The sequence below is a fragment of the Sphaerodactylus townsendi genome, unplaced genomic scaffold (genome assembly GCF_021028975.2).
Source record: "Sphaerodactylus townsendi isolate TG3544 unplaced genomic scaffold, MPM_Stown_v2.3 scaffold_24, whole genome shotgun sequence".
Taxonomy (NCBI): Eukaryota; Metazoa; Chordata; class Lepidosauria; order Squamata; family Sphaerodactylidae; genus Sphaerodactylus; species Sphaerodactylus townsendi.
Genome location: NW_025950407.1, coordinates 654,342 through 667,636, shown reverse-complemented (window position 1 = coordinate 667,636; position 13,295 = coordinate 654,342). Strand labels below are relative to the sequence as shown.

General features: G+C 48.2%; 1 protein-coding gene across 1 annotated transcript in view; it reads left to right on the top strand.

The window, feature by feature from the left end:
- Positions 1-13,295, top strand: part of ADAM15 (ADAM metallopeptidase domain 15) — a 99,197-nt gene that overhangs the window by 67,062 nt on the left and 18,840 nt on the right. Inside the window, exons 14-16 of the mRNA XM_048482863.1 lie at positions 2,108-2,246; positions 3,901-3,951; positions 8,873-8,978. Of these exons, the coding sequence (XP_048338820.1) occupies positions 2,108-2,246; positions 3,901-3,951; positions 8,873-8,978 (296 nt within the window). The remainder of the gene's footprint in view (positions 1-2,107; positions 2,247-3,900; positions 3,952-8,872; positions 8,979-13,295) is intronic.

Here is a 13,295-nt window from a genome sequence, read left to right as displayed (position 1 = left end):
ACCTGCTCTTAACCACTTCACCACTGCTGGACGCACAAGGTGATAGTCGTTGCAACAGGGCGCTCAGCCACACACGCCCAGCCCAGTGCTCTCTTGTGGAAGGGGCACGCGTGAGGCTGATAGTGTTTGTGCCTGTGTGTGTGTGTGGGAGGGGGGGGTCATGAAGAACAGACAGGCAGAGGCCGGATGCAGGGGGAGGGGGCAGGAAGGGAGGTGTGAGTTGGGGTCTAAGGATGGGGGAGGGGGGGTCCTTCTGAATACATTTAAAATGAATCAACACCTTCCTGATAGTTTGAAAAATAAAAACCCTGTCAAGTAAGTGGACTCCTAAAGAGGAGGCGTAGGTGGGGAAAAAAGAGAACGTATCGGGGGGGGGGGGGGGGGCGCCCTTTAGATCTTGTTCCTGGATTTCTGTTGTTGTTGTTTTGTTTCACCGTTCAGTTTCTGGATGCACACAGATACCCGCCCACACACAAAGAACATTGTGTTTCTCTAAGGGTGGGAAGGGGAGAAACGGGAAGAATAACTCTGAGCCTGTGTAGGAATAGCTGTGGTTGGGTGACTGTCTCAAATCCCTTTTTCTCTTTCGTTTGTCGAATTCGTGGAGGGGGGGGGGGTCCAGGAATGGCTGTCAGCCACAGAGCCTCCATGTTTAGGGGCAGTATACCCCAGAATATCTGTGTGGTGTGGCAACCGCCGGGGAGACTGACCTCAGCGCTGTGCTTCTGGGCTGGCCAAGGGCATCTTATTTATTTATTTTCATTTATATTTCGATTTATACCCGCCCCCCCCCCCCATTTTGCAGGGTTCAGCGCAGCAACAACAGCGGAATTTACATAATAAAAGAACAATAAAAACATCGTCAAAACAGTAAAGACAACCAGCAGATGGCAAGAAAACCCATCTGGTTGCTGCTGTACTAGGTTTAGATGATTCTTTAATTTCTCGCCAGTGGGGACCCAATGTGGCGTACGAGATTAAGAGCTCTTGTATCTAATCTGGAGGAACCGGGTTTGATTCCCCGCTCTGCCGCCTGAACTGCAGAGGCTTATCTGGGGAATTCAGATTAGCCTGTGCACTCCCACACATGCCAGCTGGGTGACCTTGGGCTAGTCACAGCTTCTCGGAGCTCTCTCAGCCCCACCTACCTCACAGGGTGTTTGTTGTGAGGGGAGAAGGGCAAGGAGATTGTAAGCCCCTTTGAGTCTCCTCCAGGAGAGAAAGGGGGGATATAAATCCAAATTCCAACTCCTCCTCCTCCTCCTCCTCCTCTTCTTCTTCAATGTCTGAGATATTGCCGTCTCCAGCCTTCCCCAGACACCTGAACTACCAGACTGTGAAACAGGAACTCCTAACTAATAAGAATGCTATAGTTCTCTTGCCTTAGTATAGAGGGCTTCTTAAAGGGACAGGGTCTAACTCAGGTTCCCTCCCACAGAATGCTGTACAAAAGGCAAGTAAACCCATTCTAAGTAAGGGTACAACTGAGGCTTAAATAAGGAAAATAGTAAGGGTGTCTCTGGGGGCATGACAATCAAGACTGGACTTCAACGTCATGCCTTCCTGTGGCATGTCTCCATTGTTGGGGCTGAGCTGGGAGCCTGTGCAGTTGAAAAGGAGAACTCCTCTGACCATGTGCCGAGCGTTGTTCCCCGACAGCCGAGGAACGGCAGCTAGCCTCTGTGCTCTTTGCAAGCAAGGAAAGCTGCCGCCCTTCATGGATCATCAGGATGCAGCCCCGGTGCCTGATTTTGTGGGCCGCTCGGAAAGCGAGTGGCGGTTGGTTCGCAGTTCTATAAAATTGATTTTTTCCACCGTTTTTCTTCCAAGTGGCGTGCAGAAACAATAGAAGCTTGGGGGGGGGGGGGGGGCTGAAAATATTTGTTTAAACTGGAAAATCAGACATCAAAAAAGCAGAACCGCTGATGAAAACGAACAACCCACACGGCGAGGCGAGGCATTTTTCATGCTCGGAACAATGTGCCTTTGTGGTGGGGACGGAGGAGAAAGGCGCCCGCATCGTCGGAGAGCGCACGGCCTGGCATCTTGCGCTGGGGCGAGCTGTCTGTCTGGCTCCCAGCAACGCTGTTTTTCTCCTTCCCCGCAGGCAGCGCCACCTCGACGGCCCCGATCCTCAGCAGCCTCCTCCTCGTCCTGCTGTTAGTCCTCGGGCTGTATTGCGCCAAGCGAGTCGGCCTGCACAAACGCCTCTGCCAGATTGGCAAGGGCACCAGCTGCCAGTACAGGTAAGGGGCCCCCACCTTTGGCCTGCACTGATCCCGAGGGCAAATGCGGTGTGGCGGTTAAGGACAGGGGATTCTAATCTGATGAACTGAGCTTGATTCCCTGCTCTGCCACATGAAGCCTGCCGGTTGACCTAGGGCCAGTCAGTTCTCTCAGAACTCTCTCAACCCCACCTACCTCACAAGGTGTCTCTTGTGGGGAGAGGAAGGGGAAAGGAGTTTATCAGATGCTTCGAGGCTCCTTGCAGGAGAGGAAAGTATGGTATAAAAAATCCAACTCTTCTTCTCCTTGGGTGCCCTCTTTCAAAATGGCTGCCTCCTCCCAGACCTTGAATACCTGCATTGTGTGTTCCTGCAGTGGCGTAGGAGGTTAAGAGCTCGTGTATCTAATCTGGAGGAACCGGGTTTGATTCCCAGCTCTGCCGCCTGAGCTGTGGAGGCTTCTCTGGGGAATTCAGATTAGTCTGTGCGCTCCCACACACGCCAGCTGGGTGACCTTGGGCTAGTCACAGCTTCTCGGAGCTCTCTCAGCCCCACCTACCTCACAGGGTGTTTGTTGTGAGGGGGGAAGGGCAAGGAGATTGTCAGCCCCTTTGAGTCTCCTTTAGGAGAGAAAGGGGGGATATAAATCCAAACTACTCCTCCTCCTCCTCCTCTTCTTCTTCTTCTTCTTCTTCTTCTTCTTCTTCTTCTTCTTCTTCTTCTTCTTCATTACAGGGGGTTGGACTTGATGGCCCTTAGGGTCTCTTCCAACTCGATGATGATGATGATGATGATGATGATGAAGAAGAAGAAGAAGAAGAAGAAGAGTTGGATTTTTATCCCCCTTTCTCTCCTGTAAAGAGACTCAAAGAGGCTTACAAACTCCTCCCCCCCCCCCAAACAAACACAAACATGGGTGGGGCTGAGAGTGCACCAAAGAACTGTGACTAGCCCAAGGTCACCCAGCTGGCATGTGTCGGAGTGCACAAGCTAATCTGGTTCACCAGATAAGCCTCCACAGCTCATGTGGAGGAGCAGGGAATCAACCCCGGTTCTCCAGATTAGAGTGCACCTCCTCCTAACCACTACACCACGCTGGCTCTCTATTATTATTAATATGATCCTATTATTCTACCTCACCTTGCAGGTGAGGTATTCCCAGACTCTCCTGGCCCTCTGGCTTTTCAGGTTATTCTCTGGAGCTACTCACTCCAGTCTCCCCTTCCAAGGCAGGGAATGTCTCTCTAGCTTTATATCCTTTCCGTTTCCCGATTGTGTTGAAAATTTTATGTGAGCCCAGCTCTTCCTCCACTAGAACACACCTCAGATAAAACTAACCCGGGGTATCCTTGCCCCTTCCCCTCCCAGATGGCCGTGGTGTACTGGTTAAGGATTATAATCTGGAGAACCGAGTTTGATTCCCCGCTCCTCCACCTGAGTGGCAGAGGCTTATCTGGTGAATCAGGTGTGTTTCCGCACTCCTGCATTCCTGCTGGGTGACCTTGGGCTAGTCACAGTTCACTCAGGACTCTCTCAGCCCCACCTGCCTCACAAGGTGTCTGATGTGGGGAGAGGAAGGGAAAGGAGCTTGTCAGCCACCCTGAATCTCCTTGCAGGAGAAGAAGGTGGCCCTCCTCCTCTTCCTCCTTCTAACTCTCCTCTCCTTGACCTACAGTGCTGAGGCAGAGTCCCAGGTGAAATTCATCCACCCACCTGAACAGAGAGGGTAACGTAGCTGTCACCAGAACGGCCAGACGCCTGTCCGATCAGCCTTCTTTGTCGGTGGCCTCTTTTGGGGATTGAGAGGCATCTTTCTATTTTTAGGCTAAGGGTACCGGCTCGTTCTGGGTTCAGCCTAGTCACGTCTGCTGCGCCACACTTTGGATGGTGCCTTTTGCCTGCACAAATCTGTTTCTCTCTCCTTCCTGTGCGGTAGAATGCGCTGCCTGTCAAGATGGGCTGTGTGTGCTCCGGGCCAAAGCGGGAAGGGGGGAACTCTTGATTTCAAGATGCTGAAATCGTGCGCTTGGAACGCATTCCAATCTTCTTCGCAATCTGTTCGGCTTCCAAAGGATTTGGAACAGGGCTGGGAACAGAAGGTCGGAGAAATTTGCTGTTCGGGGATAAATTGTTCCCTCCTTGGGAAGGGCCCGCTTCTTGGCGGCCGGCACACTTCTCGTGCGCTGACGGCCCGGCCTGTCAGTTCACAGCTTCGGCGGCCGGAATCTAGTGCCTGCCTCTCTAGGAATCCATTGCCAGACCAACTCAACAGCACCGGGCAAAATGGACCGGCGCTCTGACTTGGGATAGACAGATTATTTTGTATGCGCCGTAGACAGTTCAATGTATTTTATGTTTCCTAGAATCTAGAATTATGTATCCTAGAATCATAGAATCATAGAGTTGGAAGAGACCCAAAGGGCCATCAAGTCCAGTCCACCTGCCATGCAGGAACTCTCTTAAACACCAGAATTCAGGCCTACATGCGAACATTGTACCAAATCCAGTTATTGGTCTGTTGATATAATTGCTACAACATATCAGCTACAACATATCAGATCCCCAGGCCAGCATGGTGTAGTGGTTAAGAGCAGGTGCGCTCTAATCTGGGGAACTGGGTTTGATTCCCCGCTCTGCCACTTGAGCTGTGGAGGCTTATCTGGTGAACCAGATTAGCTTGTGCACTCCCAACACACACCAGGTGAGCGACCTTGGGCTAGTCACAGTTCTTTGGAGCTCTCTCAGCCCCACCTACCTCACAAAGTGTTTGTTATGAGGGAGGAAGGGAAAGGAGATTGTAAGCCCCTTTGAGTCTCTTTATAGGAGAGAAACAGGGGGGGGGGTATAAATCCAAACTCTTCAAAAGGCTCTTTCTCATGATGTGCTACTTGCAATGGAATTAGGGACCTCCTGTGTCCAAAATACCCCTTGTTCTGCCAGTCATCTGAGATCCTTTTAACGGAAAGGGCGGGTGATTGAACCAGAAGGGTAGCAGGGGCCCAGCTAATACGCGTCTTCATTTCAAGCGATTGGCAGTGAATCAAACTGACAAATGAAAGCCTTCCGTCAAGCGACACCTCGCAAAGTTGTAGAACTCATTAACGCAAAATGGCTTTTTAAAAAACAAAGCAATTAGAAATTGGAAGTTGTGGTTTTCCCGGGCTGTGTGGCTATGGTCTGGTAGTTTTTGCTGCTGGTGTTTCACCCAAATCTATGGCTGGCAACTTCAAAGGCACAGTAAGACGTGTTTTTCTCCATGTTACAGTTAAACTTTTTAACACATATTACCGTTTTAACACATGTTTTACCATTTTACTGTGACTTGCCTCTGAAGATACCACATAAACAATGCAAAAATGCAATAAGTATCCTCAAGGCCTGTGGTGGCATACCTTTGGCACTCCAGATGTTATGGACTACAATTCCCATCAGCCCCTGCCAATATGGCCAATTGACCATGCTGGCAGGGGCTGATGGGGATTGTAGTCCATAACATCTGGAGTGCCAAAGGTTCGCCACCACTGCACAAGGCTATCACCACAACCACGTGGTATATTTTAACTAACGAGTCAGTTTATAAATGGGAATTTACAATAAATCACGTGTTTTCATACACTTCATATGTACATTTCGTCATCCAGTATTGCATCATATCAGAGATAAGTACGTAATTTTACACAAACTATTTTCAGTTGTAAGCAATTCAAAGCTTTTTCAGCTACAAGCAGTTCAAAACTATGAAAATGTAAGGTGGGGCTAGTTAACCTTCCAGATTTTTAGTTAACCTCGTACAGCCTTCCATGGCTCCTCAGTAAATTTCCTATATTAGGATTTTGAGTATCAAAAAGTTATCCCAAGGACCCTCTTCGTAACATGCTCCTTTTACAAGCGAAGCTAATTGTTCTCTGTTTATGTAGTACTTGTGGATCCATTCCCCTTTACATTGCATGACTGACTGACTCATCTGAAGATATCAGCCATCGATGCAGGTGAAACGTTAGGAGCAAAAACTACCAGACCACAGCCATGCAATCTGGAAAATCCACAACAGCCGGTTGATTCTGGCCATGAACGCCTTTGACAATGCGATTAGAAATTCCCGCAAGCTTGCCATTTTTCCAATGACAGTCTGTCCTCCGCCCCAGTTCACTACTTTGGTTTTTGCCTGCTGTTTCTGAGTGCAGCGTGGGAAAGGAGAACAGGAGAACCTTTCATATTGGGAGGGACATTTGTTACCTCTCTGCCAGCTTCCAACCCGCCATCTGGATTGGGTCAGAGCATCGCCCATCGTTGTGAGGGGGTTTGGGTGTCATATTAAAATCTGGAAGACCCATTTTGCCTCGGTGACCTTAGGGTCAGTTGCATACTAATATTCAATAGTGCATAGCGGATAAGTTCCAAAGCACAAAGATATATCCCACTAATACACAAGCCTCAATATAAAGTGCATAGTGCATTTATTGTGCTAGTGTGATTCCAAACTTCCACTTATTTGGCAGCAGAGCAGCAGTGGCGTAGTAGGTTAAGAGCTCGTGTATCTAATCTGGAGGAACCGGGTTTGATTCCCAGTTCTGCCGCCTGAGCTGTGGAGGCTTATCTGGGGAATTCAGATTAGCCTGTGCGCTCCCACACACGCCAGCTGGGTGACCTTGGGCTAGTCACAGCTTCTCGGAGCTCTCTCAGCCCCACCTACCTCCCAGGGTGTTTGTTGTGAGGGGGGAAGGGCAAGGAGATTGTCAGCCCCTTTGAGTCTCCTGCAGGAGAGAGAGGGGGGATATAAATCCAAACTCTTCTTCTTCTTCTTCTTCTTCTTCTTCTTCTTCTTCTTCTTCTTCTTCTTCTTCTTCTTCTTCTTCTTCTTCTTCTTCTTCTTCTTCTTCTTCTTCTTCTTCTTCTTCTTCTTCTTCTTCTTCTTCTTCTAACTATTCCTAAAGGACTACCACCATTTACTCTAATGCCTAATTCCAACACATAACGTATAATAAATACTTATTGCCAAACACACAGCTCTTACTCATAACATTTCCACATACAATTAAACGTACAATTGAACACACACAAAAACCATGAAGGATATAGAAGTTGGGGAATGTTAGCCCTTGACTCATCAGTTTGTACAGTCTATTTATATTAACTTCCTCCTCTTCTTGGACCAAAAAACCAAAACAGTACAATTGTCCATAACAAAATTCCAATTAGGCACAAGTCTTGGAGACCATCCAAACAGATAAGCTTCTCTCTTCTCTCCATCTGAGCGTCTAAAACGGGATCTGCGGTATCATTCCATATTTTCTGAAAAGCAATCTTCTTCACCCACTGTGGGTGCCTGCTGGGAGAAAGGTGGGGTGGAAATGAAGTAAAATAAATACATTGTCACCCAAGTTTGCTTGTAAGTGTACCTTCACCTGCCAGGAATGCTTGGATTATGTATTCCTGCATGGCAGGGGGATTGGACTTGATGGCCCTTCCTTACTCTTCCAACTCTGTGATTCTGTCCCACTTCAGTATTGATAGAAGAACTGAAACTACCCAGTTCTTTTATATATATATAAGGCTACAAAATATATACAACACAATGAGAAAGACAAAAAAATTAATCATGAGCAAAAATGCACAAGCAAGCAAACAAGCTTACATAGTAATAAACAACAAAACAGCACCAACAACACAGCATAAGGAGAAAAAGCAGAGGAAGGAGGGAGAAACATACAAAACTACACCTTTATATGCCAAAAGGAAGGTGACCCCCCAATTAACCTATTATCAGCTCACCTTCCCCGCATTAAAAAACAACCAAGTAAATGCAGCTATCTTACCCCTTCAAGGACTTACTGAAAGAATCACTAGGAATGCCAAATATTCTAACAAGTGGTTGTTGTGGGCTTTTTGGGCTGAGACTGTGATCTGGTAGATCAACAAGATCTTGTTCCTAACGTTTCACCTGCATCTGTGGCTGGGATCTTCAGAAGCGTATCACCGAGAGAAGTGTGTTACACACTGTGATACACCTCTGAAGGGGTGCAGGTGGAACGTTAGGAACAAGAACTACCAGACCACGGCCACACAGCCTGGAAAACACACAATAACCAGTTGAGTCCGGTCGTGAAAGCCTTCGACAATCCATTCTGAAGTATTTACTGCTGGTCCTTTGAAAATCGAGAGGCACCACTGGAAACAAAAAAGGGCTGGGATACCTGGCAAACTGGTAGAAAAACATGGTCTGGATTTTCTACCTGTACTTGGCTTTCTGTAACAAACCCCAGGTTCTGTTTGTGATTGGTTACCCAATTTCGAGTGGTCGCTTATGTGGGACACACAGCCCTTCTAGGGAGCGGGGGATTTCCTGGGCCGTGATCTGGAATACTGGTAGGTTTTGGAAAAAGCTGGGTGACTTGGGTAGTTCTGGGTTTCGCGCTTCTGTCCTTTCTAAGCTGAGGATGCCGTTGCTACGGATAGTTCGGGACTGCGATCGTCTTTTCTGTGCTTCCACATCCTACACTAAACTCTCCGGTTCTAATGGTGTTGGGTGTCCCACGCGAGTCAAACCTGTTGGCGACCAGCTTTACAGATTTATTGGGAGAGGGGGGCAGTCCATTTTGAGCAACCTCTTTGGAATAATCCACACTTTTGACTGCTTTTCTGGCCAGGATCACGCAGCCCGAACCCCGAAGTTACAGTCGGGCCGTCCCAGAGCGGCCACAACCCCCCCAGTGGAGGCAGAGGACTGAACTTCAGTTGATGCTGAACAATAAGGTAAGTAGGAGGAAGAGCCCCCAGTCCGATCTGGGGTTTTGCCTCCCCTGATCTTTTGCAGAGGGCGAGGAGAGCTTATCGAAATATCCGTTTGAGAAACTTTTTTAAAACTAGAGTTTTCCTTATTTCACAAATGATTCATTTTTTTAAAGTTGGGAAATGCAAACTTTTTATAACCCTCAACCCTGCCTCCCTTTTCCCTCTGGAACAAGTTTTATTATTTCAACAGCGCCTGTGCCTCTTGGCATAGAAACGGTTACAAAATACCAGAGAAAACACCACCAGCTTTGTTAAATTACTGATTCCCCACTGACTCCCAACATTTTCAGATTTGCTCCCAGATTTCCTTATTTGGAGTCTGTAATCTTAAATTCCCCCAGTGTTGCCTGTCAAATTATTACTAGTGTTTACTAGAGTTACTATAAGCTGGGAGCTGAGAAGGATTGGGTGGGGGGGGGAGGCTGTATGGAAATCCCACATCTGCCACTCTAGGATTCCTGAAGAACTCAGTGGCTTGAACAAGCGCCTCCTTCGCTTTTTCTTTAATGAACTCTCAGCTGCTCCCACTTTTTTAGGGAAAAACTGGAAGTAATACAAGGTAACTCAGCGAACAGCTTGAAACTCTGTGGTAAAAACCATAGAGTTTTTGGCAATTCCTAGCATTACCCTACATTGTGTCAGGTTTTCCATGAAACAGACAGTTTTTTAAAAAAAAATCTCTCCCAGCTGCTTAGAGGCCTACCAATCTGGGCAGAGGAGGGAGTCCTTTTTCTTTTAACTAGTTAACAAATTCATATTTATTTATAATTATTTTATAATTATTTTCTTCTATAGATGTGTGTGCATAAATAAATAAGTGATAGTTATTTGCTTCTGAGTGTGTGTATGAATTATATATTATAATGATTTATAAGCACTTCTTTGTAAACTGTAGTTATAAGCACTTATGTTTGTGGGGTGTATATGTATATCTTCTACCTTGGTGACCTGAGAGTGGGGTTTGTATGCTGTAGCATTGCTATTGGTGAAGGGGCGGGGCTTAGAGGTGTTGTGACTGGCTGAAGGGGCGGGGCTTTGAGGTGTTGTGACTGGCTGAAGGGGCGTGGTCTGGTGTGCTGATGTTGGTGAAAGGAGGTGGGGTTTAGGAACTGTTGCTACAGTTGACTGAGGGGCGGGGCTATTTGCTGCTGGGAGGTGGGGCTTAACCCCTCTTGGCCTGAGTATCTCTTCCTAAGACAGTTTCCAGGGGAGACCACTGGTGAAGGGGTCTACTGGAGGAAAATGTTTAGAGAGGGGTAAAAAATACTCTGTAGCTCACTGCAAGAAATCAATTAAATATTTTTTTGCCTTTTAGCATTTTATGCCTAGCATAACTGGTCTAGTGCATTGCACACATTCAGGTATAGGGTGGGCTTGCATCAGGGTAGGGAAACCCGAATGTATGTCCCCATTTGGTCATGGCCCGTATCAGCTCACCTTGCACCAGGCACACTTTGAAGTATTGGCAACTTCCTTTCTATTTCCTTTTCCAGGGTTTCTAACATAGAACCATAGAGTTGGAAGAGACCCCCCAAGGGCCATTCAGTCCAACTCCCCCCCCCCCACCTTGCAGGAATACGCAGTCAAAGCATTCCCAACAGATGGCCATCCAGCCTCTCTTTAAAAACCACCAAGGAAAGAGACTCTACCCAGTGGTGGGATCCAAAAATTTTAGTAACAGGTTCCCATGGTGGTGGGATTCAAACTGTGGGCTAGGCGGGGCATTCCGGGGGCGTGGCCGGGCATTCCGGGGGCAGGGCATTCCTGGGCGGGGCTGTGGCAAGGATGCAGCCGCTGCGCCGGTCCTTGGGCGGGAAACGAATGCACACAGGCACAGGCTGCCACACACGCCAGTGTACCTTCTGCTAGACTGCTTCAAGTTCTGCGCGCTACTGCTGAGAGGAGGGGCGTAACGAAGGCAAAAATCACGTGGCAAAATCACCAGTTAGTAACCCCCTCTCGGCACACACAAATAATGAGTAACCTACTCTCGGGAACCTGTGAGAACCTGCTGGATCCCACCTCTGACTCGACCACACTCAGGCCCTGTCGGCACATGCAGAATAATGCACTTTCAATCCACTTTCACAATTGTTTACAAGTGGATTTTGCTATTCCGCACAGTAAAATCCAGCTGCAAGGTGCACTGAAAGTGGATTGGACGTGCGTTACCCTGCATGTGCGGGAGGGCCCTCAGTGGTGTTGTGTTGAAACCACAACAGTGGTTTCGACAGCTGGCTTCAGCAGATCTGAGACCCTGGGCTGTGAAAATCTTCTCCAGCTGGTGTTTTCACAGGCCAAGCCACTGTTCCAACACGCAAGAGCGGTACCGTTTCTGTTTTGGTCTGTTCGCAACCTTACCTCGCAAGGTCTTAGCTAAGAAATTCTGGCTGTGAATTTGAATGGAAGGGAAAAGAAAGCAGGGTTCCTTCGCTTGGCTTGATTGTCAGATCACAGTTTTAAGCCGTAATAAACGTTCTGGATAGGGGACTATCTGAAATAGGGAGCACGGGTCGTGTCCGCGGAGCGATTTGGACAGGGTCAAAGTTAGAAGCTTGATTCTGAAACGTTAGGGAAAACTAGAGAGTTCTATGTTCTTGTGGATATTCTGGGCTGTATGGCCGTGGCCGGGTAGCTTTCTGGTCCTAACTCTTCACTCCTCATGTGTCACTCTCCCCAGCCCCCCTCCAAAATCTCCTGGTATCTCCCAGCCTACTGATCGCCCTGTACTCAGCAGCGTGATGCGGCAACCAAGAAAGCCAATGTGATTCTGGGCTGTATCAATACGAGTCTAGTGACTAGATCAAGGGATGTAGTTGTACCTCTCTATTCTGCATTGGTCAGACCTCACCTGGAATATTGTGCGCAGTTCTGGGCACCACAATTCAAGAAGGACGTTGACAAGCTGGAACGGGTCCAGAGGAGGGCGACCAAAATTGTCAAAGGTCTGGAGTACCTGCCCTACGAGGAGAGACTTAGGGAGCTGGGGATGTTTAGTTTGGCGAAGAGAAGGTTACCAGGTGACACGATAGCCATGTTTAGATATTTGAAGGGATGCCATGTTGGTGAGGGAGCAAGCTTGTTTTCTGCAGCACCAGAGACACTAGGACCAGGAGTCATGGGTTCAAGATGAAGGAAAAGAGATTCCACCTAAACATCAGGAAAAACTTCCTGACCATCAGGGCTGTCGGACAGTGGAATTCGCTGCCTCAGAGTGTGGTGGAGTCTCCTTCTTTGGAGGTTTTTCAAGAGAGGCTGGATGGCCATCTGTCAGGAGTGCTTTGATTGTGTCTCCTTGCATTGCATGGGGTGGGACTTGATGGCCCTTGGGGTCTCCTCCATCTCAACGATTCTACGATTAGCTGGAGCTGTGTTCCAGTACGTAGCTTCTGGTTAATCTTTCTTTCCCAAACTCTCCTCCAGCCCCACACTTAGCATCCCAACAGGATAAAAACACTGAGAGCATTCTCAGCCTCCGTCAAGCATCCCAAGGCCAAGGCAAAAATAATGTCCAGGTGCAGGGTGCCTTTAAGGGAGAAAACAAACTTTTGCATGCCTAAAAGCACAAGTCCAGAATCACTGAGATATCCTGCATGTGCGGAATCTCAAGGTTCTCACGGTAACAGTACCACCTCCTCTTGTGGAAGAGGGAGCAAGCTTGTTTTTTGCTGCTCCAGAGACTGGGACCAGGAGTCATGGGTTCAGGGTGAAGGAAAAGAGATTCCACCTGAACATTAGGAACAACTTCCTGACAGTCAGGGCTGTTCAACAGTGGAATGCACTCCCTCGGAGAGTGGTGGAGTCTCCTCCTTCAGAGGTTTTTAAAGACAGGCTGGGTGGCCATCTGTCGGGAGTGCTTTGATTGTGTGTTCCTGCATGGCAGGGGGTTGGACTGGATGACCCTCGGGGTCTCTTCCAACTCTTTGATTTTATGATTCGCTCCAGAGTTTCATGGCAAGAGCTGAAAAAGAGTTGAGAACTTGAGAGGACCTTGGCATTCGGCCCCTGTCTAAGATACAAGATAACCCTTCCCCCGCATCTTGGTTTAGCAGAATATTGGTGATGGAACTCCTGCACCAAAGGGGGAGCTGCAACAGGGAAATATTGGGGTCAAAGAAGGGGTCTAAATCAACAAATCGAGAGCCAGTGTGATGTAGTGGTTAAGAGCAGGTGGATTCTAATCTGGAGAACTGGGTTTGATTCCCCACTCCTCCACCTGAGTGACAGAGGCTTATCTGGTGAACCAGATGCGTTTCCGCACTCCTACATTCCTGCTGG